The following is a 27,998-nucleotide window of genomic DNA, read 5'->3' on the forward strand; positions in this document are numbered from 1 at the left end:
CGGCCCCTTTCGTTCCCGGCAGGCCTAGCGCGTGGGAAGATGGCGGCGTCCAGGTCGCGGGCTTGAGGAGAGTAGATTGGTATGGCGTTGGCGTCGGGGCCCGCAAGGCGGGCGCTAGCTCTTCCCGGGCGGCTCGGCCTTGGGGGCTGCGGGGCCCCGAGACGCGGGGCATACGAGTGGGGCGTGCGCTCCACGCGGAAGCCCGAGCCTCCTCCCCCGGACAGGGTGTACGAGATTCCTGGACTGGAGCCCATCACCTACGCGGGGAAGATGCACTTCATGCCGGGTCTGGCGCGGCCAGTCTTCCCGCCCTGGGACGGCGGCTGGACGCACCCACAGTTCCGCCGCTTGCCCCCGCCTCACGAGCACCCGCTGTACAAGGACCAGGCTTGCTACCTCTTCCACCAGCGTTGCCGCCTCCTCGAGGGTGAGGCCCCAGGACGGGCGGGAGGGGACGTTGTTCCTCTACCCAGCACTGACCCGGACTTTCTGTGGCCTCGGGCAAGAGGTTGAAACTCTCCGGGTCTCGTGTCTTCGTCTGCGAAGTGGGCCCGATGTTGATTTTCATCTTCTGAGAATTGTCAGGGTTAAGTGAGTCGTCAGGAGCAGCACGTGTGAGGGGCTCTTAGCGTTTTTAGTGGCCAAGTGGAAATATCTGGTTTCTAGGCCAAGCCCTGCCTCTCACCCTCTGTGTGATTTTGGCAAGTGGCTGAAGCTTCCCGAGCCTCCATTTGCTGTGAAGTGAGTGGTTTTGACTAGGTGGCCTACAATGACCTAGCTCTTGCACCGTGGAGATGTAGGTATTTTTAAGAACTAGATGGAGGGGGATTATAGTGCAAAGAGACAACAGAAACAGTGCTTAATCTGCAGGCCTATCTCTTCATTTCACAGGATTGGTTATTGTGACAGAGGAGAAGTGATTTGCCAGTGATTTGCTCACAGGTGCACTGTGGGTTTACTAGTGAAGTCAGGGCTACACCTCTGGTTTCCCAGGTCCATGTCCTTTGTCAAAAGTCAGAGCTAAGATGTTTTCAAGGAAAGATTTGGACCTAAAAATCCGTCTAGTCCACTTCTGCTCCCTTTCACTCACTAAGAGCAGGTCAAAATGACTTTAGCCAAAACCATCTATGTCTGGGGCTGTACCGGAAATTGTGTTCCAGGGTCCAGAGTGGAAGGGGTCGTTTATTGAGAATTCTCTTACCCATATTTTCTTCCTCATTCTTCCTTAGTCCCTAAGTCAGGGTGGGGTTAGGGCAAGTCCTGAAAACACAAAATGGTCCAGGTAAGTGAGAGCAGAATTTTCCAGTAAGTAATTAGGAAAGAAAGAGACTTGGGGACTAAGGATTTGGGGACTAAGCCAGAGAATAAATCCTAGGTTTGAAAAAAACTTAAGTCAACCGGCCAGCCTCTTAAGCTGCTCAGACCCATTCCTGAAAGCTGTTTTTTCAGCCTTTAAACACTTCCAGTGTCCTCACAGGATGCTGTGAAGGACCTTACAAGACTTGGCACTCTCAAGTGACCCTGGTAACATTACCATGTGGATGAATTGCATTAACTGTATTTTAGAAATTAAGATTAACTTGTTTGACCAGGCTGAAACATACCCTATGCTCTCACCATATGCAGAGAGGTTCTGTAAAGTCTGTAATAAAACGCTGCAAGATAGAGGTCTAGAGAAGCAGATTGGGATAATGGAGAGATCATGAGCTTTAACGTAATTAGACTGAAACCATGCACACCTGTTTAGTTATTACCTATGGCTGCTTTCATGCTGCAGTAGCAGAGCTGAGTAGTTGTGACAGAGACTGTATGGCCCAGAAGCTGAAAATATTTACTCTCTGGCCTTTTAAGAAAAAGTTTGACCCCTGGTATAGAGAAACATTTTGAGTTATGCAATTCACCATGTCCAAAAGACAAAACAGTACTCTACCCAGGAAAAGCCCAACCTTCCTGTACTGAGGCCAGGGAGAAGTTCAGAAGGTCTCAGGGAGGACCCTGTATAAGAAATTGAACAACATCCTCAGTATGGTTCTTTTGACAAATATAGCAGTACGTTTCATTGGGGCTTCTTCATACAAAAATCTGCTTGTAAAATAGCTCATTTTAGAATGAGCTTAAGAGTTAAGATGTGAAAAATCATTTAGTGTTTCCAAGCTCAGGGCTCCTCAGGTTATTCATGATCCAAAAGTTATTTCCCAAAGCTTCTTGCCCATATCTGTTGAATGAAGTATGTTTGGCAGACATGAGCTTTTCCAGTTAGGGACTAGGGTGTGGGTTAATAGACGGGATCTAGGTTTTGAAAGGTTGGCCTCTATTGATCTAGTCCTGTAGTTTGGAGTCTGAATTCTGCAGGTAACAAACAGATCCTCACCTGCAAGATTCAGCTTCTTGATCTCAGCCATCTTAGTGGCTGTTTGAATTCCTCCTATGGCAGGTACTCACTGCCTTAATCAACTGTCAGCTGTCTTTAAGTAGCTGGTCATTCTTGAAGCTGAATTGAAATCTGGCTCTCCTTGCTTCTGCTGTTTATTTTTAGTTCTGATCCTTCAGGTGTCAGAAAAAATCCCATCTCTCTCAAGGCTGCTTTTCCCCCAAAATACTAGCTGGCAGGCATAAGCATCTCTTCCTGAATCATCTTTTTTTTGGTTGTGTGTGTTTGTGTGTGTGACTGATGACCCTAAAGGTGTAAAGCAGGCCCTCTGGCTTACCAAGACCAAGTTAATAGAAGGCCTTCCTGAGAAAGTGCTTAGCCTTGCTGATGATCCAAGGAACCACATAGAGAACCAAGATGAACGTGTTCTGAATGTGATCTCTTACGCTCGTCTCTGGCACTCTACTGAAGACATCCCCAAGAGAGAGTCCTACTGGTAAGTTTCCCCCAGCTCAATAAGATTTCTAGCTGATGGATCTTAGAGTCAACCTGTTGCTTTATATCTCCAAATGTCTCTTCTTTTCTCCAAGTCCAGTCATTGTGGACGGTCTGATACAGCTGTGTAGATCCCAGATTCTCAAGCATCCTTCTCTTGCCAGGCGGATCTGTGCCCAAAACAACACGTTATCCACCACCTGGAATCGAGGTTGGTCCTCCTGTATACCAGAAAGCCTTTGTCTGTTCCTTATCTTTTTGCTGTTAGCCCTGCCACCAGCTTATATTCCCTTCCCTCCTGCCATATCTATTATCACTCCGATCCTTCATGGTGCAGTTTTGTGGCTGAGACACATCCTCAATGTCATGATAGCCCAGCCTTTTTTGTTTTTAATCATTTCTTTCTAAGACTTAATTCAAACCATATCTGCTGAGTCCCTCCAAGTGCCCAAATGTTGAAGATAAGGAAGTAATAAGGGCAGGGAGGGTGGGGGGGACTCGAGGGGGGGGCGTCAAGGAAGGGAGGGAATATGGGGATATGTGTATAAAAACAGTTGATTGAACCTGCTGTACCCCCCCAAAAAAAAAAAAAAAAAAAAAAAAAAAGAAGTAATAAAACATACAGTCTGCACTCACAAAGCTCATATACTACTGCAAAAGCCTTCTTACTCCATTCATGCTTTTGTTTTCCAAATCCATTTTCCGCATAACTGCTAGAGTGATCTTTCTAAAGTTCAGATTATCTTATGTCCTTTCCCTGTTTCAAATTCTTTATTGTCTCCCAATAGCTTGTTTATCGTGGTATCCAAGGTCTTCTGTGATTTGGCCACCACCTAGTCTTTCTAGTCTTATCTCCTGCTCTACTGCCCCCACCTCCAAATTTACACATAGCCACTTGCAGCTTTTGGGCATCAAGCTTTGCCTTTGCATGTGCTGTGCGTTCTGTCTCGAATGCTCTTTTCTGCTTTCCTCATTTGAGTAAGTTCTACTTGTCTGCATGACTCAGCTCAAGCCCCCTTCTCATATGAATTCACAGGTTAGCTCTGTGCTCCTTGTGTCCATATGCCTACTTTTGTCATAGCACACATTATACTGTATTGTGATTATTTAATGTCTCTTCTGCCTGCCCCACTAAACTGCAAACTTCTGTTGATGAAGACTGTGTCTTATGCATTTTTGTCCACATTGTTTAACAGTTCTTGCCACACAATAGGTGCTGACTGAAGGAACGGGTGAATCAATACCAAATCTCAGATATTTTAGGCAAGGATGTTCCAAGATGCAAGTGTTGTCTTTGGTGGAATCCTGGAGCAGGGAAACCAGCTGTAGAATAATTTTGGGTTTTCAGGACATCTGCTTGGTCAGGTTTCTTCAGTTTGCCCCTTTGAGTATGGACTTCCTGGCAAGGAGTCAGCTTTATAGAGGTAATGGCACCACTAAGGAAATTAGTGAACCTCATTTATAGAGCAGTACTTGTTGGCCCATTATCAAGTATTACCTCTAATTAAACTGCCCCATTTGGAGCTGTCACTGGAGGAGGGATGTGGAGGGATTTGAATTGGAAACCACAGTAGAGTGGTCTGTGGGGAGAATCTAAAACCCAAGGTTAGGAGAGGTCCAGGCACATTTATCTTCCTTGCATATTATTTGTGAGGAAATAGGAAATACTTGAGAAAACTGTTTTTGAGGTATGATGTTTGCATACCCGGTAAGGGAGGACACGTGCTAATTAAATGACAGTGCTGTTGGCCAAACCAGTTTTTAGACATACAGGATCATGAGCCTTGGTCAGTTACCATCACACTGTAGTATTTGATTTGTACTTCTCAAAACCCAAGCACCAAGAGGAGGATTTGACCCCATGGAGAATCCTTAGGAGGCCATTCTCCAGGGGTCTTTCCAGATGACATTTGGCTTCCTGTGGAGACTTCTGAAGGGCATCTGCCCACGTTCACAGTGAGCAGGCTTCCTGCTTAGTCAGATGTGAGTTTGTTTCCTCGTACAACCTATCTCCACGTATGAAATATGCTAATCTGACTTAAGTGAGGCTTTCTGACTGGCTCGATTTTTTTTTTTTTTTTTTAAACTGAGTTGTTGAGGACAGTCTGACCCATTTCCTGGGTTTAGTAGCCTTTCTCCTTTGCCTCTAGTCTCAGTAATCTGGATTTATTTCCCTAAGCTTTGCCATAGAGCAGCATGCTTTTGTGCCATGAAACATGTTACTCCTTCACTAGAACAGTTTTCTCACTTTTCTTTGCCTGGCAGACTCTGACCCAGCATTTTTCAGTCAAGGGTGGTTTTACCCTCTAGGGGAGATTTGGCAGAGTCTGGAAACATTTCTGTTTGTCATGACTTGAGCCAGAGCCGGGGCTGGTAGTGGAAGTTCTCTTGGTATCTGGTGAGTAGAGGCCAAAGATGCTGCCAGATATCTACAGTGCACAGGATAGCCTCCCTCACCAGAGAATTACCTGGTCTAAAATGTGAACAGCACCAAAGTTGAGAAGGTCTGCTCTTATCAATCTTTCAGAAGCAAGTTTATTGTTTTATTATATATATATTTTTTTTAGATTTAAAAATTAAAATTTAATTCTATGACTTTTACAAGAGGAGCATAAAAGCATAAGCATACAGACAAGTTTTCTTTTAAGTTTTATTAATTTATTGGCTGCATTGGGTCTTTGTTGCTGTGTGCGGGCTTTCTCTAATTGTGGTGGATGGCGGCTACTTTTTGTTGTGATACACAGGCTTCTTATTACGGTGGCTTATGTTGTGGAGCATGGGCTCCAGGTGTACGAGCTTCAGTAGTTGCAGCACATGGGCTCGGTAGTTGTGGCTCGTGGGCTTAGTTGCTCTGCGGAATCTTCCTGACCCAGGGCTCAAACCCGTGTCCCCTGCATTGGCAGGCAGATTCTTAACCACTGCGCCACCTGGGAAGTCCCAGACAAGTTTAAATATAAAAAATTTGATAAGATTGAAGGTTAGAAAAAGATATACAACTCAGATACAAATCAAAAGACTACTGTTGTAGCCATACTACATTTGACAAAATATGAATAGGAGCTAAGGCAAGAAAGCATTATTAGCTACACTGTAATGATTTTTTTTAATTTGTTTTTGGCTGTGTTGAGTGTTTATTGCTGTGCACAGGCTTTCTTTAATTGTGAGCGGAGACTACTGTTTGTTGCGGTGTGCGGACTTCTCTTGTGGAGCATGGGCTCTAGGCGAGCAGACTTCAGTAGTTGCAGCACAAGGGCTCAGTAGTTGTGGCTCACAGGCTCTAGAGCACAGGCTCAGTAGTTGTGGCACATGGGCTTAGTTGCGCCACGGCATGTGGGATCTTCCTGGACCAGGGATCGAACCCGTGTCTCCTGCATTGGCAGGCAGATTCTTAACCACTGCACCACCAGGGAAGTCCCTGATTTTTTATTCTTTTTTTTTCTTCTGGAAATATAGTATAATATTTTTATCTATACCATTTTTCTAGATTCCACATATATGTGTTAATATACAATGTTTGTTTTTCTCTTTCTGACTTACTTCATTCTGTATGGCAGTCTCTAGGTCCATCCATGTCTCTCAAATGTTCCAATTTTGTTCCTTTTTATGGCTGAGTAATATTCCATTGTATATATGTACCATATCTTCTTTATCCATTCACATGTTGATGGATATTTAGGTTGCTTCCATGACCTGGCTATTGTAAACAGTGCTGCAGTGAATATTGGGGTGCATGTGTCTTTTTGAATTATGGTTTTCTCTGGGTATATGCCCAGTAGTGAGATTGCTGGATCATATGGTAATTCCATTTTTAGTTTTTTAGGGAACCTCCATACTGTTTTCCATAGTGGCTGTATCAATTTGCATTCCCACCAACAGTGTAAGAGGATTCCCTTTTCTCCACACCCTCTCCAGCATTTATTGTTTGTAGATTTTCTGATGCCCATTCTAACTGGTGTAAGGTTATACCTCATTGTAGTTTTGATTTGTATTTCTCTAATAATTAGTGACGTTGAGCAGCTTTTCATGTACCTTTTGACCATCTGTATGTAGAAGCAAGTTTAAAGGCATTGCTTCTTTTAGGAAGCTTCTCAGGCATCCCAGAGGAGGTCAGTTTTCCCCACCTCTGCTATCTCCAAGTGTGTTCATACTTTTGTTGTAGCACATACTCTCTAGCCAGCTTCTTAAGAGCAGAGAGTTATTCTCACTCATTTCTGGGTCCCCAGCTGAGAGCAGGTGCTTGGGAAGATCTCTGAGCCCACGGAGATCACCAGGCCTCAAGGTTCAATGGAAAGAGAACACAGGAAGAAGAGTGCATTGGTCAGTCCCTCTAAATAAACCCAGGATTAACACCTTAACCAAAGGGTTTTTTCCTTTTTTTTTTTTTTTAAGGATAAAAACTTTATTTTTAACTAATCCTTCTCTTTTTTGTTTTTAATTTTATATTGGAGTATAGTTGATTTACAATGTTGTGTTACTTTCACATGTACAGCAAACTGATTTAGTTATGCATATACATCTATTCTTTTCAGATTCTTTTCCCATATACGTAGGTTGTTGTTGATTATCTGTTTTATATATAGTAGTGTGTATATGTTAATCCCAACCACCTAATTTATCCGTCCCTGCTACCTTTCCCTTCTGGTAACCATTAGTTTGTTTATAAGTCTATAAGTCTGTTTCCGTTTTGTAAATAAGTTCATTTGTATCACTTCTTTTAGATTCTACATATAAGTGATACTGTATGATACTTGTCTTTCTCTGACTTACTTCACTTAGTATGATCATCTCTAAATCCATCCATGTTGCTGCAAATGGCATTATTTCATTCTTCTTTTTATGGCTGAGTAATATTCCATTGTATATATGTACTAGATCTTCTTTATCCGCGCCTCTGTCGATGGGCATTGAGGTTGCTTCCATGTCCTGACTATTGTAAAAGGTGCTGCAGTGAACATTGGGGTACGTGTATCTTTTCAAAGTATGATTTCCCCTGGATGCATGCCCAGGAGTGGGATTACTGGATCATGTGGTAGCTCTATTTTTAGTTTTTTAAGGAACCTCCATACTGTTCTCCATAGTGGCTGTACCAGTTTACATTCTTATCAACAGTGTAGGAGAGTTCCCTTTTCTCCACACCCTCTCTGGCATTTATTGTTCATAGACTTGATGATGGCCATTCTGACTGGTGTGAGGTGATACCTTATAGTAGTTTTGATTTGCATTTCTCTGATAATTAGTGATGTTAAGCATCTTTCCATGTGCATTTTGGCTTTCTGTATGTCTTCTTTGGAGAAATGTCTCTTTAGATCTTCTGCCCATTTCTTGATTGGGTTGTTTTTTTTTGATATTGAGCTGTTTGTATATTTTGGAGATTAATCCCTTGTTGCTCGCATTGTTTGGAAATATTTTCTCCCATTCTGTGGGTTGTCTTTTTATTTATGGTTTCCTTTACTGTGCAAAAGCTTTTAAGTTTGATTAGGTTCCAATTTGTTTTGTTTTTATTTTTGTTACTCTGGGAGGTAGATCAAAAAAGATATAGCTGGGATTAATGTCAGTGTCCTACCTGTGTTTTCCTCTAAGAGTTTCATAGTATCCAGTCTTACATTTAGGCTTGTGCAGGCTTCCTGGTGGGAGGGACTGGTGCTTGCCCACTGGTGGGTGGAGCTGGGCCTTGTCCCTCTGGTGTGCAGGGCTGTGTCAAGGGGTGTGTTTAGAGGTGGCTATGGCTCAGGAAGACTTGAAGCAGCCTGTCTGTGAGCGGCTGTGTTTCTGCCTTGTCTGTTGTTTGGCCAGAGGCGTCCCAGCACTGGAGCCTGTGGACTGTTGGATGGGGCCAGGTCTAGAACAGCTCACTCCAATGAATACTCCCCAGTACCTCCACCACCAGTGTTCTTGACCGTTCTGTGAGCCACAGCTGCCACCCCTTCCTCCCCTCCCCCACCTCTCTAGGAGACCCTCCAAGATCAGCGGGTAGGTCTGGCCTAGGCTCCTATGAAGTCAGTGCTTTTTCCCCTGAGTCCCGGTGCACGTGAGACCCTGTGTCCGCCCTCTGAGAGTGGCATTTCTTTTTCTCCCAGTCCTGTCGAGTTCCTGCGATCAAGCCTCTCTGGCCTTCAAAGCCAAATGCTCTGGGATTCCTCCTCCCAATGCCAGACCCCCAGACTGAGGAGCCTTTTGTGGGGCTCAGAAGTCTCACTCCTGTGGGAGAACCTCTGTGATACAATTATTTTCCAGTTTGTGGGTCACCCAGTGGGAGGTATGGGATTTGATTATATTGCGAATGCATCTTGTTGTGGCTGCTTCTTTGCCTTTGGAAGTAGAATATCTTTGTTGGTAGGTTCCAGTCCTTTTTTGTCGATGGTTGTTCAGCAGTTAGTTGTTTTGGGTTTTGTGAGAGGAGGTGAGCTCAGGTCTCCACCATTCTGTTCTCATGTCACCTTGTATTCTTTAGAGTGAAGATCACTAGATTAGGAATGATGTGATCTTCATTTGAACTCCAGTCTTGTTACATGCTTGTTCTGTGACTTCAGCCAGGCCACTCAGTTCTTTGATGTTTCCTTGTCTACTCCAAGGCCCAGCAGAGGCAGAAGATGGCACCCAGACGTCAAGTGAAGGAGGCTTGCCTGCTTACATGATAAACGCAAGGATGAATTTCCACAGTTTTGTTTTCCATGATGAGGCAGATCAGAGAGTAAAGCTATAAAAGGCTTGAGGAGCATGGAGGCATGAAAGCTTTAGACTTTGCCTAGCTAAGGCTTTAGATCAGGTTAGACTAATGGTCTTTCTTCTCTTGTAGAGTCTACTCTTATTCAGGTCCATGGTTCCAGTGGAGACCAGCTGAATGCCAAGGAGCCTCTGCCCCCCATTGCCTCCCGAGAGGAGGTGGAAGCTACTAAGAGTCATGTTCTTGAGACCTTCTATCCCATATCTCCCACTATGGGTCTTCAGGAATGCAACATTTATGATGTGAACGACGACACAGGTAAGTAGCAAAGCCTTCGACATTCAGGCAGTCAGATGAGGGACAGGCTTTCTCCAGAGCGAAGGGAAACATTGAGTACTAACTATGTGCTAAGCACCTCGTGCATTTTCTCCTAAGAGCCATGTAGCAGCCCTGTGAGATAGGTACTGTTCACCCCATTTTATAGGTAAGGAAACTGAGGCTCAGGGAGGGTGTGATTGGCTCAAAGGCTGACTTTACTTTTGACCCTTGAGAAGTAATTCTGTTACATCAGTTGTAGTGGGTGGTAGGAGAGGCTTTTGGCCAGGCATCAAATGTTTCCTTTATTCATAGTTCCCTTGAAAGACACCCCCTCTCTCTGCACCGTGTAAACTCTGGCCAACCTGCTGCTAGGACGGAAGAAGCCCTCCAATCCTTGAATGGGGATATTCACCCCGCCTCCATCGAACAAAGCACCACCACTTCCCCAGTGAGCCAAGACAGAGCTAGGGAGTTAGGCTGGGCAGGCCTGCAGTTCCTGTCATCCACTCAGTCACTGTGAACTGCAGCGTCTTCTTCCTTAACCTCTCTTCATTTCCACAGCTACACCTCTGTCAGTCCCTACTGTCTCTCACCCAGCCTGTTACACAACCTCTTGATGCGTTAGTCTGACCCGGGATATTTTCTCTCCAGTCCCTCCAGTTCACAGTTCCAGAACAGTCGTTCTAGAACACAGATTTAATCCCATCGCTCTCTGTGCCCACCTCCCCATTGCCTGTTGGGTAAAGTTTGAACTCCTTAGCTTATCGCACGAGGGCCTTCGCATCTGCCCTCTACCCTTCCCTCCAGCCTGATCTTTGTCTCCTCCCACACAAGCCCCCTTTATTCCAACTGTGCCTTTTCTCACCACTCTGCTTTGGCACTTCCTTTTCCCTCTGCCTGCACTTTTGACCATTCACCTCTTTTTGTCTTCAGCTTAATAACTACTCATCTGTCACAATTTATCTTAGGACTGCCTTCTTCCCAGAAATGCTCTGCAACCTCGCAGTCTGGTCAGGGGCCTTTCACCTGTCCTCACAAAGCCCCCTGGCTCCCCTTGTGTCTTGACATGGCCCTCTGTGGATGTGATCAGTTTTCCTGTCTGTCTGCCCTCTGAACTTGGTGAGCTCCTCAAAGGCAGTGGCAGGCACCGCATGGGCTCTGTTCCTGGTACCCATCTTAAAGCTTGGCACAGAGTGAGTGCTAAGTGTTGGATATTCACACATGTGGAGGAACTGAGGCAGACAGGAAAGTCACATCTTTTCTTTCCTAAGTAGTGCTCTCCTCTGGGATTTTCAGAGCCCACACTTTCCCAGTCTCATTCTTCTTCCATTTCACCCACTTTTGCTAATCCAGGTCACTCACTCTAGAAGCCCCCAGCCTCTGAGGGTTTGCTCATAGCCATGCAGGGGAAGAAATGGTGACCCAGCAGGGTCATGGCTGAGCTGAGCAAGTGCTGAACTTTGATTCTCAACACAGTGTTGTGAGGTATCAGGCAAGTCATTTGTTACTAATAATGAAGTATTGAATTTTGCAAATGATTTACTTTTTTAAAAAGTAATTACCATAGATTTTAAGTTATCCTTCTAATATCACTATCATCTGTGTGCTTGAATGAGAGAGAAAGGGGTAGACTTAGAGCTAGCTTTGCAAGAATCACCTGGAACAGGTTGGAAAAATTTTCTGTGAAGAACCAAATAGTATTTTAGGTTTTGCAAGCCACATGTGGTCTCTGTCACAGTTACGTAATGGACATACGTAAATGAGTGGGCGTGGTTGTGCTCCAGGAAAAGTTTTACTTTTAAAAATGGGCCAGATTAGGCCAGCAGGTTGATGTCTGCCAGCCCCTGAGCTATAGTGATACTATCTACCTCTACTGGGCTCTGTAACGCCTGGGGTGACTTTCCTGAAGCTGTGGGGCAGGCTGATTAATCCTCTCCGCCCACTGACATGTCTTGCAGGGTTCCGGGAGGGTTATCCTTACCCCTATCCCCACACCCTGTATTTGCTGGAGTCAGCCAATTTACGACGACACCGCTTCCAGCCAGATCAGCTGCGGGCCAAGATGATCCTGTTTGCCTTTGGCAATGCCCTGGCTCAGGCCCGCCGCCTCTATGGGGTATGTATGTGGTGAAGCCCACTGAGCTGCCTTACATTGTGTTGCTTTTCTGCCTTATACTACTCAAAGGAAAGGGGGTGTGAAGGGATTTTTTTTTTTTTTTTGCTTGACTGAGGAGTTTTAGGGAGAGGCACTTCCACTTACCCTACAGAGATGAATGGCCATCTGCTGGGGGCCTACGATGTGCCTATCTTACATAAAATACCTCATTTTTTTTTTATCACAATAGTCTACAAGGTTTCATTGTGATCCCCATTTTTCACATTATGCCTCTGAATCCCAGGGAGCCTAAGCAGCTTGTCCAGCATTACACAGCAGTAAGTGGTGGAGAAAGGATTGGGACCAAGTAGACCCAGCTCCTAAGGCTTCAGTTATCTGTGCTGCAGCACACCTCTGCTGTTCTGTACCATCAGAGCCAGAGCACAGGGCTCCATCAGGCAGGCAGGAGGAAGTGAAGCAGGATCTGGCCTAGGCTTGCCTTCCCGCTCAGGACAGATTCTGAGGACCCAAGATACCACTTGCATGGTAGCCCCTTGGTTCTAAGAGGAGGTCTCAGGGACCCAGATATTATAGAATGCACGCTGAGTGGTTGTCACATAGTGCTGTCCCAAGATTGGAGGAAAGCCTGGCCTGGAAGCGAAGGCCTCCAGGGAGGGGATGGCAATAGGGGAGAGTCCCCAAGCAGGCCTGGGACCCCAGATCCTTGGTTTTGTGTGTGTGTTGAGGGGGTGGGAGGGGAGGACCTGCTATCAGGCTCCCAGTCTCGGTTAGAGCCTAAGGCACTCCTGGAGGAGTGATGCACTTCAGAATGTTCTGTTTGCCATCCTACTTGGTCTAGGAACGAGGTGGGGTTGGTACAGTGTGGTTAGCTTGATGAGATAGAGAGCAGTATGGCCCTCGCCTGTATCGAGTGTCTGCTACATGCCACACGTTTCCTTCGGCCTCCTTATAGCAGTGGCTCTCAGAATACGGCCCTGGATTAGCAGCATGAGCATCACCTGGGCACTTGCTGGAAATACAGATTCTCAGGCCCATCCCAGACATCCTGCATCAGAAGCTCCGGGGTGGGGCCTGGCAGTCTGTTGTAACAAGCTCTCCAGGTGATGCTGGTACAAGCTCAAGTTTGAAAACCACTGCACTAAAATTTGAGAACCATTGCGTTATTTAATCCTTGTAGTAACCCCCTGTGGCAGATGCTATTAGCTTCATTTTAAAGGGGAGAAACGGATGCTCAGGAAAGCTCAGTAACTTCCCCAAGGTCACACAGCTAAGAGATTAGCAGCTGTCACATGTTTATGTGACCTTCTTGTATCTTTCCAATCCTTGGGAGGTTATCTTAATTCCCATTCTCCCACATACTTTCTGAAGGCTCTGGAAGGTTGGGTAACTTGCCCAAGATCCCACAGCTAATGAGTAGGGAAGCAAGCAGTGGAGCCCAGAGCTCTCCAGCTTCAAAGGACATGCTGCCTCCTGACTCTGGGACAGGAGAGGGAGGCAGAGATAGTCACATGCCAGGTCCCAGGCCTGCAGGCTCATTGTAGCGTCTGTGCCAGCTGAGCATGGGTAGCAACACTGTCACTAATTGCCACCCAGTTGGGCAGAAGTGGAGTCCTCCCCCACCCCCTCCAGGTACAAATTATTCCTGGGGATGTGAAGTTGAGCAATTATGGGAAGAGCCTCTGTGTAAAAGGTAAAATTGCTGAGAAATTTATGTACTACCTGCAGTTTTATTGATCTGTAGAGGGAGATAAGAGTCAATACAGAATTCTCAGCTAACACTTAGAGGTACTTTTCTTTTTATTTATTTCTCATGCAGCTAAGAACAGGTATTTCTAAGGCCAATGGTCCCAGTGTGGCCCACACTGAGGTCTAACATTAGCTATTCCTAATGTCAGATTCAGCCCTGGAGCGGTGAATGTAGGCAGCATCTTTGAATCAAGGATGCTTTGCTTCACGGGGCCTGCCTACTGAATCTTTGTCCAGTGGATAGCAGTCACCAAACTTGATTCCTACAGTTCCAGTAGGGTGAACATGTGATTTGTCATCCATACTGGGATGCTTTTGAGAATGACAGAGGTGCTACTATCAGATACAATGAGACACTAGATGTAAACCAGAACAATAAGATTTTAAGTGATTTAATACCCTGGGGTCTGATCCTGGGTAACCTTAAGCAGATTATACCACCTCTCTGAACCTCGGCTTTCTCATCTGTTAAGTGGATATATACCACTGGATTTATAAGATTAGAGGTGACTTTATGTAAAACTAGTGTGATGCCTGGCACATGAAAGGCCTTCAGTAAATGGTTGCTAGTATTGTTACTGTTACCAAGTGGCACTAATTGAAAGAGATAATTAGCGAATGCGTTAACTGGTGAAATCCTGGGGCTGACACAGCTGGACTGGACACTCAGGAATCTGACGCATAATCAGAGTTGCATTGAGAGGCCAAAGCCCAGGTGAGATGCCTGCTTGTAGGCTCAGGGTGTTTCAAGATGCTCAGCCCTGGGGAGCAAAGTATGGCAGATGGAAAGTGTGCCTGGTCTAGCACCTGGCCATTGTGGGTTCTGATGCCACACATCCTTGTGACTTCAGATGAGTCACTGCCTCACCCAGTCTGTTTCCTCAACTGTCAAATGGAGTGAGAGCTCAGATTATATATATTCCGTGCAGTGACTCTCCAGGTGAACATTTGATAGACGTCGTTGTCATCGTCAGGTTACGCCATGGGTTTGGGGGCTTTCTTGCATTAACCTCCCAGCTCATCTTCCCGTACTGTGCAGCTTGCCTGGCAGTTGCCTCTCAGTGGCAGGAATTAGTATTTTAATGTGCTTAAGTTGAAGAGCAGGTACCCTGGGCTACGAGGTGTTTGAGGCCAGGCTGGGTGCAGGCGAGAAGGCCTGGCCCTGGACAGTGCCCTCAGGTCCACATGTGTTTTCATTGTCCTGCGGGGGATACCACTGAATGGGGGTGGGTGTTTATTTTAAAGGCCAGAAATAGAAATTGCCTGGTTTGTGCTGTTCCTTATACCCCCACCGTTTTTGATTTGATTTACTTGTCCTCTTTTCCTCTCAGAACGACACTAAGGTTTTGGAGCAGCCAGTGGTCGTGCAAAGTGTGGGCACTGATGGACGTGTCTTCCAGTTCGTGGTGCTACAGCTGAACACCACGGATCTGGCCTCTGAGGAGGGCGTCAAGAATCTAGTCTGGGTGGACTCAGATCAGCTCCTCTATCAGCATTTTTGGTGTCTCCCGGTGATCAAAAAGAAGGTGGTTGTGGTAAGTCCAGCCATCTCTGGCCTGGTGATTGGACCAGTGCCATGACTCAGCCTCCCCACAATGAGCCCGGGTTGGAGTTGAAAGGATGCTGTGAGAGGGGCCCTGGCTTTAGGAACTTCATGCTCAGGATCTCTGCCTGGAGGACTACTTCATCCCTGCCCATCACCTAAAACAGCGCCTTCCACCCTGGACCCTGCCCAGCTCTGCCTCCCTGCCCCGGCTCCCCTCTGTGCCCACCACACCCAGCTCCTCGCTGCTCTCCAGTGTGTGTTGCTGCCTGTGCAGCGCCGGATCCTAGTAGGTGCTGCTCCTTCTATAGAGGAGGCGCCTTCCTTCTTGCTCCCTCCTCCCTCACCCAGCCTCCCCCATTTCTCTTTCATCTGGTTGTCCTCTGTTTCTCATTCCAGGTTTAGCATAAAGACCCACCATCCCAATCCCAGCCTTGTTTAAGTACCTCGGGTGGCTTCCCATAGCCCTCGGGTTCCCCCATCACAGCACAGTCATGCTGCCGTCCTGTGGTTATCTGTTTATGTGTTCTGCTCCTCTCTCAAACTGAGCCCTGAGCTCCTCAGAGGCTGAGTCCGTGAATGATGCGTTCATTCATTTCATTCCACAGATAAGGAGGGAATTCCTCCTTGGCATCGTCACTTCCTGCTGCACCTCCAGTGCTCAGTTGACAGAGACCAGGCCTGTGTTCTGTGCAGTGGGCAGTGACAGTATCTAAATAGAATCATAATATAACATCAGGCAGTGATAAGCACTCTGAAGAGACAAAACAGGATTGGGGGACGAGAGAGAAGAGCGGGGATGCTGCTGGGTCTGTGGCTGGCTAGCTGTGGCCCACACAGGGCCTGGGCAGGTTTGCTTAAATGGAGTTGTTGAGCCTTTGAATTTTATCATGTTAGTTGAGTGATGAGTTCTGCAGTGTCTGTGTTGTTTACTCTTGAAATGCCTACCAGTCTGGGCCCTTCCCTGTGGCCCCAGACACCATACATTATCCCTCACCTGTGCGGCCACACCCACGTCCCTCTGCTCTCAGTTGTGCTCTCCCTCTCCCTTCGTGTCTTCAGGTCCTCTTCTTTCAGCCTCTGCCTTCCAGAATGTGACTTAGTGCCAGGCCTGTCCTGATGTGGTCATGTGGCTCCTCCTTACCTGTCTCTTCCCCCACCCACCCCACCTCCACCTCCACTTACACCAGCACGGGCCCTGGGCTACAGCCTCGCCCTTTCTCTTCCCACCTTCATTTGTCCCTCTGGCCCAGTGCGTATACTGGCCTCTCTGAAGTCTCCTTTCTTTTTTCTTTCTAGCCCATTCTATTGTACTTCTCCTTTCAGACTCACTCCATGTATGGAAGTCAGTTATTTTCTCCCCTGCTTTCTTAGCGTCTTTTTCCTGCTTCTGTTATGAGGCCCATCGCCTTTCATTATCACTAACTGCACACCTGGCTGAAAGTCCCTTGAGGTTGAGAGCCAGAATCAAGTCACTGTTGGGTGTCCAGCACTGGGCACAGCTCTGAGCAGACCAGGTGCCTGGGGAATGAGTGAGGGATTATTGTCCCTGGGAATTAGAAGGGGCAACAGAACATTTGTTTGTGGTGGGTGAGGTGAATGGGGTTAGGGATCAGAGCAGTGTCAACAGGTGATTTGGCTGAAAGGTGTGCTGGGCTGCTTCACATCCTCCTCAGTAGCCCAGCCCCCCGGCGTCTGTTGGCACCAGCTCCCCAGCGCTCCTCCTTAGTCGTGAGAGAAAGAAAGTTATTATCCAGGCACTTAGGATTTACATAAAACCGACCTTTGTTTTAATTGCTGCCATTAAACCTAGTAGCAGGATCCTAATGGGCTGTGTTCTTTCCAGGAACCTGTTGGGCCGACTGGTTTCCAGCCAGAGACATTCAGGAAGTTTTTAGCTCTGTATTTGCATGGTGCTGTGTGAGCCAAGGATCGTTCTGAGGCCTGGAGCCCCCCGTGCCCCTCTTCCCCTGAGGATCCTGGGGCCTGGGCGGGGCCGGGGCCTGCCGGGAGCCGCAGCACTCCTTTGGCTGGTGGTCTTGCTGACAATAAAGAGCCCTTCCGGTGCACTGGAGCCTGTGCTTGTTGTGAGGGTGCCGTCGGGAGGGGCACCCACAGTTGCACACGGGCCCTTGCCACGAGCCTGCCTCTGCACAAGTGCTGGCCCTGGAGCCTGGCCTGCCCCAGCTTGTCCATGACCCATCTTGTGGCTTTAAATTAGAATCTTCATCACTGAGTTTGTTTCTCCATCTGAAACTTGCAGCTAACATGACCTGCATTGTTTTAAAGACCATTGGTTATCTGTATGTAGTATAGATACATATCGGTAGATGTGTATGTAGACACACACAGGTAGATGCCTCATGTTAGGTGTTCTGTGACGGTGCTAGATTCTGTGGGATTATTTAGATTGTGCACACGTTCCGCAGTGACTGCAGAGCATCTGAAAGGGTGTTCATTGTAGACGTCTCACTAGTCTCTTGGGCAGTGGGCCGAGTGCATCCTCGGCTCAGCTGGCCTCTGCTCAGGGGACATCGGGTCCTGCTCTGGGCCAGGGAGCTTCTGCACAGTGTCGCGTTCAGCCCTCACACGGCCCTCGCAAGGTGATGTCCTTCCCACATTCAGGAAACATGCTGAGTGCTTGCTGTGTGCTGGGCACCAGGCTAGGCCCTGTAGACGAGGAGGCGCAGATAGTATAAGGAATGCTGGTCATGTGACTGGTGGTTTAGGTTGTCTCCCCCAGGAAACCGAGATGGAGGTGTGCAGGTAAAAGCCTGGGGAGAGCCTTGAGGATCAGCGCCTGTGGGGAGTGATGGTCGCAGTGCCTGCAGCACTGGGTGGAGGAGGGGCTGAGCTCAGTGGGTTTGCACCTGAGGCCCTGGCTCCCGTGCGCTGGGGCAGAGTTGTCCCTCTCCCAGCCGAGGTGCTGAGCCTCTCTACAAACACAGTGACCTGTCACCAGTCATCGGATAATACTGTTCCCCAAGTGGGAGAGACCTTGGGAGGTGGCTTTGTTGGGCTGAGCACAATTCCCAAAGGACTTGGCTGAGAGCAGGCAGCCAGCACACTTCCTGCTATGGGAGGATCCCTCTGAAGAGGGGTCCGGGAGCCCATGTCACCTCCATACATGACGGTACTGTTTCCAGCCCCCGTGAATCTGACTCCCAGGTTGTGCTCCTTCCACTTTACAAGGTACCTTTTAGGCTGGGGTGGGGATGGCGGCATCATGAGGGTTTACCAGGGAAAGGACAGATTGGGCTGGAGGTACATGTGAAGGGTTTACTGGGGAGGGTGGCAGGTGTGCACAAGCAGGGAGGCCCAGAGGATCCTGGTGCATTGGGGAGTGCTTGGAAATGGGGAGCGCAGGGAGGGTGGGGTGAGGCTGGAGGATCCAGCTCTCAAGGGCCTTAAAATGCTGGCACTTCAGGCTTCCCCAGATAAAGATTGTCACCTCGCCCAAGGCAACCATTGTCCTTCTCCCTAAGGGTAACCACAGCTGAGGGTTTCTTGTATAGCCCCATTAAAACGTATGTGTGTAATAAGGATGCGTATATGTACATTACTTAGTGTCATCCTACTTATAGACCGTTCTGCACTCTCCTTTCTTCACCTAATACCTTGGGATCGCAGAATCTTGCCACATCAGCACGTATGAGCTATGCTCTTCTTTTGAGCAGCTGCATTAATATCTATCGATGGACATTCGAGTTATTTCTAGTTGTTAGCTATTACAAATAATGCTGCAGTGAGCATCCTTGTTCACGTATCTTAGAGTACTTCTGCCAGCACAGCCGTTGGATAAATTCCTAAGCAGAATTGCTGAGTCAAAGGGATTTTTTTAAAGAACACTCCATGGGTGTGTGGAGGACAAGTTGGCAGAGTGACTGTACAGAGTCCAGCTGGAGGCCATTGCCTTAATTCTTGGGTGAGTGATGGCTTGAAGCCAGGCTAAGGGGGCAGAGACCCCCTGGCGACCGGTGGGAGAGTGGGGAGCGAGAGGGCGAGGCCAGCCTGGGTCTTGAGGCCGTGGGTTGTGGGTTGGAGGCTGCGAGTGAGTGGGCCATCAGCAGGTGACCTTGAAGCTTGAGGACTGCCCTGGAAGGGGACCAGTGTTACAGGTCAGGCCAGGGCGCTCATCCCAGCCCCTGGAGCGAGGACAGCCCTCGTGGCTGGCCTTGGTGTATCCCCTTGGACCTTGGAGCTAAGCTGTGGAGCCTGGCACCCGCTGCTCTCTCCCTTCAAGCCCCTTGTAGGCAATGTGCAAGGTGAGGCAGGCAGCACGAGCATCTGTCCTCCCCACACAGGTGAGGACACGGAGGCTCAGACCCCACGTGGTGTAGTGTGAAGAGCTGGAAACTTCCTGTGTGATGACAGCTGCACCCCCACATCTCTGTGCACCCCCTCTTCTCCAAATACCAGGTGCCCACCTACCTCATCCTCCCCACCCTGTTCCCTTCCCTTCCTCGTTACACACAGGGAGGGTGATTTTCAGGCCCTGTTTGGTCTTAGGCCTGAGAACAGACGACTCACCTAGTCAGGGCGAGTGTGGGAGGAGGAGGCAGGAAGACTGAGGAGGGTGGACAGGGATGTGCCACTGTTAGTATAAAAATCGCACTATTGGGACATGGACTTTTAAGCAACAGAAGTTTGGCAGCAAAATTTTGACAGTGGTATTATGAGCACGTGTGAACATACTCATTTGGTTGTGTGTTCAAGTGTCGTTTTGATCCATTAGAAAGTCCCTCAGTTCGTTTCCGCAGGCATCAGTGGACTGGGGAACGCCATTTCCGAGTCGCCTGTGTTCCAGCTTCCACTCAGATCCTGAGTTTCCTCATCTGCGAAGTGGGAATAAAGCGCCTCCCTTTCAGGTTTTCCCTACTTTGGGATTAACAGGCTACATTTGACCAGGTTTCAAGGAGATGGATCTAGAGGTTTTCAGAAGCCCCGTGAAAAGGTGAGATTACTTCAGCGGGGAGGAGGGGGCGCTTTAGGCTCTCTCTGTCCTCTCCCAAGGCGGGCTCAGGCTGGGCGTAGGCCAGGTGGTAGCCAGAGGCTCTGACCTGCTGGGCTCTGTCCCTCAGCTGCAGGCCCGAGGCTGGCGAAGGAGCAGGCCAGGGTCACCTCAGGCTTTAGACAGCATCTCCCTGCTTCCTCTTTTGTGGTGGGACAAAGTCCCTTAAAGCTTGTGTGTAACCTGAGTGTCTCACCTTGTCTTCCCTTTGACATGAATACACAAATCACCATGACTCATGGGGCCTACCTCCTTGGCTGCTGGGAAACCACCGTGTTATAAGAACCCTCTCCCCAGAGATGCCTGGGAACCTTCAGAGAATCCCAGTGCCCACTCCTCAGCTCAGGGTGATAAGCTGTTAGACGCTTGGTTCATTCCACAAGTGTCCGTGAGCAGCTAGTGTGTGTTAGGCTCGCAGCAAGGCCCCGGGTAGGAAGCAGTGAGCAGAACAGGGTCCCCACTCTCATGGGGTTGACATTCCAACGTGGGGAGACGGTGAAGAAAGAAGGGTGTGTCAGAGGCCCTGAAGGAAAGTGTTCCCCGGAACAGATTGCAGAGTTGTGGCAGGAGGCTTATTGGGACACTCCCCAGAGACCTGTGAGCAAGGGAGGAGGGCACGACTTGGGGTCGGGGGCTGAAGCCCCCTGCCGGTCCTGTAGAGAGCTTGATGCTGGGTGGCCTTTCAGAGTTGTCCCAAATTGAGGCTAAGTGTGGGACCTTGAGGTCCACATCAGCCTTTGGCCACTGCCTGGGAGGAGGAGAAACTCTGGGTGAGGCAATTCGCTGGGGCCCAGGGCAGTGCCTATGAAGGGGCACTGTGAGCCACCAGCAGCTGGGGACATGGTGTGCCAGGCTTTACCTCAGAGGGTGAGGCCTCTGTGAGAAAGACATTTGAGTAGAGACTGCGAAGTGTGGGGCAGGCCGGGAAGGTGCTGGGAAAAATGCGACGGCTCTGAGATGGGCATGGGGTTGGTGTATTTGTGGAATAGCGAGGAGGCCAGGAAGGCCCTGCTGGAGCACCAGTTCAATCACCAGAACCCCACTCCCACCCGGCTTGCAACTGCCAGCCCTCCCTTCTCTGCAGAGCTCACGGAACTGGGCTTGGCATGGCAGAAGGAATTCGAGTCAGAGATCAGCAGGGTCCATGGAGAGTGCTCACAGACGTGATGAAACAGCTGAAAAGCTGGGAGATTGTTAGAGGTCAGAGTGAGCTGGTTCTGACCCCAGTTCTGCTCCTGAGAAGGGGTTTGTCTGTCTTCCCTTCTGCCCTTAACCTGAGATCCTGGGAACCAACACCCCCTCATCCAACACATGTACCCACCTATTCTTCCCCTTCCCACTGGCTTACACACTTCCAGTGATGGGGAACTTACTACCTCTCAATGCAGCCTCTTTCATTCTTTGACATCTCTGGCTGCTAAGTGTTCTCACACCTCAGGAGGAATGGCTTCCTATACTTATTTCAGAGTCTCAGCTCTGCCCTCCGGGGCCCCACACCCCATCTGTTCTCTGAGCTAGGGGACTGCCCTGTAGAGATTTGAAGTTGGGAATTACAGGCCTCAAAGCCAAATCTCTGCCTCCTACTGAAACTCTAACCCATTTTTCAATCCACAGCTTACCTCAGCCACCTGCTCCCGGCCGTATCACAGAGCAGGGACCCAGTGCTTCAGCTGGGCCAAGGACAGCAGGGTGGTTGGACTGAGGCAGTCTCTCCCTGTTCTGGTCACTGCTTTGCCCCCTGAGATCCTCAGTCTGTCCCATGCCAGACACCCTGCCCACATCTCCTCATACCCAGAGCCTATATCCAGGGGGTGGGCCTGTTGCCCAGGCAGGAGTCTAGCCGGTCAGCAGCAGCAGAGCCCTGCCTAGCTTTGTCACCCACCCCCACAAAATACGTATGTCTCCTCATCCTTAGCTGGGCTGACAGAATCCAAGAATAGACTAGAATTGGGGACTGAGCCCTGAGGGTCCCCAGCACAGGCCTCTAGGGGATCCACCAGTTCAGCCCCTTTCATAAGCATCGACTGTGTGCCAGGCCTTGTGCTGGAAGCCAGAGATACAGGACGAGACCTGGTCCTCCAGGAGTTCCAGTGGTGAGTGAGCAGTGACCAAGCAGTCAGGCTCCTTTGAATCCACTGAAGCCATCAGGGCCACCTCTTTCCCCACACCTGAGCTCCTACCCACCGGTGACATTGCAGTGGGGAGGGGGGCAGGGGTGACTACTTGACAAACGTCCACTTATTCCACGAATACTAACTGAACCCCTATGGGGCACCAGGCCTTGTGCTAGGCGACTCTGGGGACAAAATCCTCAGGCGCAGTCCCAGGCTTCCAGGAACTCCCAGTCTGATGGGGGAGGTGGGCGTTGACCTATTACAGCATAGGGGCATGGGGGCCCAGAGAAAGCCTTTACCTCGGCCTAGAAGGCGTCCAGAAAGAAGGTCCGTTTGAGCTGGGTTCTAAAGGGCAAGTAGGAGAGGCGTGCCCAAGAGGGAACAGCAGGAACAAAGGCCCCAGTGGGCAGCGGTCCCTGAGAGTCCTGCATCCCTGGCACGTGCAGTGCTGTGGGGCAGGAACGAGCGGGAGAGGCCCGCAGGGCCTGACTGAGGCGAGGAGTGTGCACAGGGTCCCAGGCAGCGTGCGGCACTCTCCTCTCTGCAGCTTTCTTCCTGGTCTCCAGGCACCGCCCTCTCTCCCCGCTGCTCTGCCTCCTTTGCTGGTTCTTCCTATTTCCCAGGACCCAGTCCCCGGGCCCTTCTGCATTCACTCCCCAGATGATCTGTCTCGTGGCTTTCAAGAGCATCCGAATGCCAACACCTCCGTAAGTGTGTCTCTAGCCCAGACCTGCCTACTTGACATCTTCACCTGGATATGGAGCAAACATCGCGTGGGGCGTCACCTCAACCTGCCCTCCCTGCAGCCTGCCCCACCTCAGTGGAGAGCGTTGCCAGCCTCCCACACGTGTTTTGTTCACCTCTCTATCCCTAGGGTTAGGACAGTGCCTGGCATGTAACAGGTGCTCAATAAACACATGAATGGCTGGAAAAGTTTAAGGATGCTCAGAAGTGAGTTAGATCTTTGTGGTATTGGAAGGGCTGAGATGGATGCAGGGAACCAAGGTGGCAGCTGAATGTCCAGGTAACAGATGCCAGGACTGGGGCTCCATAGACACCTGGGAACGGAGAGAAAAGCGCCAGCGTGAGGCAGAACGGACCCTCTTGCAAGCACCCCTCGCTTGGTCTGGTCCTTTGTTTCCAGCTCCCACCCAGTGAGCCCAGGGGAGCCCCAGCTCCACTCAGTTCAGGGCAGAGCCCTCACAGGAGCCCAGGCTGTCCTCTGGGCTGAGGCCCCTGGAGTCTGCGGCATCCTCAGGGGACAGCAGAGGCCGGGGGTGGGGGACTCCTCAGGCTCACCCAGGGCATCGGGCTGAATGGCCCAGCTGAGCCCGGACTGGGGTCCTGCTCTGGCTCTGCGCCTTGGCCTTGCTGACCACCCCTCCCCACAAAGGCTGTCCCCTTCTGGCTCCAGGAAGGAGGCCCAGCCGGGAGGGACAGGTGTGGGTCTCTGGCCAAATCAGCTTTTCCCGCCTCAGGCCTGGCCCTCCCTTGGACCCCCAAGCCGGCTGGCCCCTAGAATTAGGCCCTTGTGGGCAGCGGTGACTAGTAGGAAAGCAGCTGCTAAGCTGGGGCCTTTGGCCTGGCTTGTCCACTCCTGCCCAAGTTTCTGTGACAGGTTAAAGCCCTCCTCTGTGAAAGAATAGGAATGATACCCACCTTCTCCAGCCTCTCACTCAACGACCCTCATCCTGGCTGCAGAACCTGGGTCTGACCTGGCCCTGCTCTCAGGCCTGGCCAGGGCAGGGCGGTGAAAACACTCTGGGGAACAGGAATCTTTCCTCTCCTCAACGATCTGCTGTTGAGAAGACTGACCCCAAACCAGCCCTCACCAGGGCCGTGAGTGCAGCAAAGGCAAATCTGGGGGTGCTGGGGGGGGGTCACAGGCTGAGGGGTGGCGTTAGGGCATCCAGTGTTCTCGCTTCCCAGCAGAGGTGGGCGTTGAGGTGCACAGCAGGCTCCCATTACAGGCTGGGGGGCCCTTTCCTTCCTCTCTGCAAGGGCCGCTGTGACCTGGGCCCCTTCCCCAGGCCACTGCTCCCACCTGCGCCTGAGTCCTGCTCTGGGGAGCACGGGCAGTGAGGGTACTGAGTGGGTTGCCTGCCCGTCATCTCTACCTTCTCCTTTGCCCAGTGCTGGGCTGGCACGTGGCAGATGCTTGACGCTGGTGAACAGACACGTCTTCAGAATTGTGAGTGCAGGTCGGGAACAGCCCAGGTCTCCTCATCTGTCCAACAGTGATGTTTTCCCAATAGTTCAAAGGTGTCTGTGCTGAGGAAGAGCCTAGCAAGCCTTGTTCCCACATGAGAGAAGGACAAATGGAATTTTCCAGGCCTCCCCAGCTACTCCTCATCACACCCATTTAGACGTTCCCCAAATGAGTAACAGTACCACCAACAGCTAACACCACTGCTCTTACTACCCAAGAGGCACTGTTCTAAACACTTTACAAATATCAAGTTATCCTCGCAACCACCACGTAGGTAAACCATTATCCCCATTTTATAGATGAGGAAGCTGAGAACAGAGGTATGAACGAACCTGCCCAGGGCCACACAGGAAGCAGTGGCAAAGGCAGGATCTGAAACCGGCCCCTTCAGAGCTGGTCAAGGCAGGCTAAGGCCACGCTTTGCTCAGACACCGTGTGCTTCCCTCCCCTCCTGCTGCAGGCGTGGCCCCAGGGCTCCAGGGAGGCAGAAAGTGCTACTTTCTAAATGTTCAGAGCAGCATCCACAGCTGACCTCCTCCGCGCGCAGTAGTTCCTTGCCTAGATGGCAGCTGGGACTGGGTCTCCCCACAACTGTCCAGCCCCACCCAGCCGTCTTCCAGGATGCAGCCGGCACCGTTTTCTAAAATTCAAACGGTGCCACTCTTCAAATCTTTCAAGGGCTCCCCATTGCCTTGGAGGTGAAAAAATGAAACTCAGATCCCTGTGGCCTGGCACTCTAGGACCTGTGAAGCAAATTCCACCCGAAGGGAGAAAGCAGGGTGTGGCTGCAGCCCAGGGGGCCATCCTAGCCAACACTGACTCTCCACTCAAAACAGTGCACCAGGAACCTTATCCAGAAAAATAAAGATATTCTGGCAAACCAAAATGCGTTTGCAAGACCAGAAGCCAAAACTGCCTTTTAGAATGCCCCCGAAATTGAAGTGAGACAATGTCCTCCCTCCCAACCCACCTTCCCCAATTCTCCACAGAAAACACAGAATTAACACGCCCAGGGAAAGGCCGACGCGTGAAACACAAAAGCTTGCCACGCACCAGGAACAAAAATTCTGTCCAACCAGTCGCCTGGCATTTTGTAATCAGTATAATAAACTCTGACCCACGTTCCCCCAAACATGTCAGGAAGGGCTGCGGAAAAAAGATGTCCCTTTAATAAAACGTTATCAACATATATCGTACACAAACTACAATGTATCATAATTACTTTTTTTTTTTTTCCTCTCTTAATTCAGAACCAGACTACAAGGTAAGAAAGAACACAGAAACAGCTACAATGTTCCCAAGAATCCGCACAAGGTCTTTTTTCAGGCAGATGATATCTCACATAATATGATATCCACGGATCAGAAAGAGAGGGAAGAAAACAAAGAGCAGCTACAGGGGAGGAGGAGGGGCAGGAGCGGTGCAAATGGTAAATGTACAAAGAACTCAGGTGTCTTCAGGGCAAGACACAGGTTTCCACGGGAGGGGGTGAGGGGAGGGAGGCCATGGGTCACCCCTCCTGGGAGGGGGCGGGCTCCACGGCCGCGTTTGTCAGCTTTTGAGAAGAAAAACAGGACCGGAAACAGCACGTCTGTTTGGTTGTTGGCGTCCCCCCCCGCCCCGCCCCGCCCCCCACCGCTATTCCAAAGTCTTTCCATCCAGTTCCAAGCATATACAGAGCAATTCTGGTCACGATCCCATCTTTGAAAAAGAAGGAAGAATCAAGAGAAAAAAAACAAAAGAAAACCCAAACTCCAGCCCTTCGCCGCCCGCACACACGATGAGGACGATGCGGGGGATGAGAACGCGGAGGTCACGGTTTCCATGTCCCAGGTCATAGCCATCCTGTCCGGGGCGGCCTCCCCCACGCTGCTCCAGGCCACCACCCCGCTGGCAGGATTCTCACTGGGAAGACTGGGGTGGGGGCTGAGGAGGGGGCTGGAGGGCGGGAGGCCAGGTGGGGAGAGGTCCAGAAGAGAGAGGAAGCAGTCCTGGGAACACAGTGCATGCCACCGGGTCACCGCGCGGCTCCACTGGGGCGGGATCCTGAAAGCGGTCGGTGGTCTGGCCCCTCCAGCCACATAATGGGGGAGGGGGTCTAGGGTCCAAGCTGTGCAGCTGCTGTTGCCACCTCGCCGGGAGAGACCAAGCAGAAACAAAACAGCTTCCCGCCCCTCCCTCGCCCATCAGCACAAACCAAAAACCCCAAGTGGAAAAGGGTGACTCCTTTCTTCTTTCCAAAAAAGGCCGTTTGAAAGAAACCACCGATTGTAAACTGCCCAGTTTATTATAATTATTATTATTATTTTTAGATGGCTACAAAGACAGGTGAGATCTCACACCTAGACTAGCTTTCCTGGTGGAAGGGCTTGGGTACAGACAGACAACAGGGCTTGGATTTTTTTTTTGTTTTTTTTGTTTTTGTCTTTTTTTTCTTTTTTTAAAGAAGAAAGCAAAGAGGTTGATTGGGGTGGGGGGTGGGGGGGGCTTGCTAGAAGCTTCCATTTTTAAAAATTTTCCCCCAAAAAACCCCCCTGAAAACAAATAAAAAAATCCCAACGGTAAAACCCCAAACAAAAAACAACAAAAATGTGTCATGTACATAAAAGGTCCTTTTGGGAAAGGGCAAGGGGTGGGATTTTTCTGGTCATTGATTTGAAATATATTTTTATTTTGAGTCTTGTCCTTCATGTTTTATGGAATAAAAAGTTCGGCCTTTTTATTGCATGAAACTAAAATTGGGAAAAGTGGGGGGAGTGGAGGGGAAGGTGGGGGTTGAGGGGGAGCAGGAGATGCCCCTCCCCTAGCTCCTGGGTAATGACACCTCACTTCTTCTTGCATAATTTCTGGCATCTTCCCGCCTGCGATGCCGGCTCTCTCAGCGTCTCGGAGAAGAGGAGGGGGGATCACACACTCATCGTCATGCTCGGAGAATACTGGAAGGGGAGAAGCGGAGGAGGGCAGTCGTGAGGGCCGGGACGGGGGAGCCCTGTGGAGGTGGGACTGCACAGAGCTGACGGGGCCTGTCTGGGGGTGGCTGGTCTGAGATGCCATAACGGCACTGGGTGGCAGGGAGCCAGCAGGCAGGACTTAGGAGCCACCTCTCGGTACCAGCCTGTGCCCCAGCATCTCTCCCCGCCCCCCCCCGGCCCCCCCCCCCCCGCTGCTTTCCTTCTCCAAATCACCCCTTCTTTCCAAACAAAGAAGCGGCATCCCCGCCCTCCCCCCATGGGGCCACAGACTGCAGAGAACTTGGGTCTGATGAGCCACGGCATGGCCAGGGTGCCCTGGGGTGGGAGCCAGCCTGGGCTTCTCAGAAGCTACTTAACCATGACATCATTTCTTCAAATGAGACTGTAAATAGAGGTCCGATATGAAAAAGTAGATGGCCAGCTCCTCTGCGCTGAGACC

General features: G+C 49.9%; 2 protein-coding genes across 5 annotated transcripts in view; one reads left to right on the plus strand and one right to left on the minus strand.

Annotated features, from left to right (window-relative positions):
• The first annotated feature begins 7 nt into the window (after window positions 1–7).
• Window positions 8–17,322, plus strand: MRPL37 (mitochondrial ribosomal protein L37). The gene is made up of 7 exons (XM_057711744.1): window positions 8–427; window positions 2,684–2,867; window positions 2,962–3,077; window positions 9,663–9,848; window positions 11,807–11,964; window positions 15,042–15,245; window positions 17,100–17,322. The coding sequence occupies exons 1-7, from the start codon at window positions 82–84 to the stop codon at window positions 17,175–17,177; spliced, it is 1,272 nt and encodes a 423-aa protein (XP_057567727.1). The 5' UTR covers window positions 8–81; the 3' UTR covers window positions 17,178–17,322.
• A 9,531-nt stretch (window positions 17,323–26,853) lies between these two features.
• The window catches only part of SSBP3 (single stranded DNA binding protein 3), a 161,813-nt gene continuing 160,668 nt past the window's right edge, over window positions 26,854–27,998 (minus strand). For all 4 annotated transcript variants that reach the window (XM_057711759.1, XM_057711775.1, XM_057711767.1 and 1 more), the window contains one exon: window positions 26,854–27,523. In XM_057711759.1, the coding sequence (XP_057567742.1) occupies window positions 27,494–27,523 (30 nt within the window). In that variant the 3' untranslated portion in view covers window positions 26,854–27,493. The remainder of the gene's footprint in view (window positions 27,524–27,998) is intronic.

The sequence above is a fragment of the Hippopotamus amphibius genome, chromosome 1 (assembly GCF_030028045.1).
Source record: "Hippopotamus amphibius kiboko isolate mHipAmp2 chromosome 1, mHipAmp2.hap2, whole genome shotgun sequence".
NCBI classification, from domain to species: Eukaryota; Metazoa; Chordata; class Mammalia; order Artiodactyla; family Hippopotamidae; genus Hippopotamus; species Hippopotamus amphibius.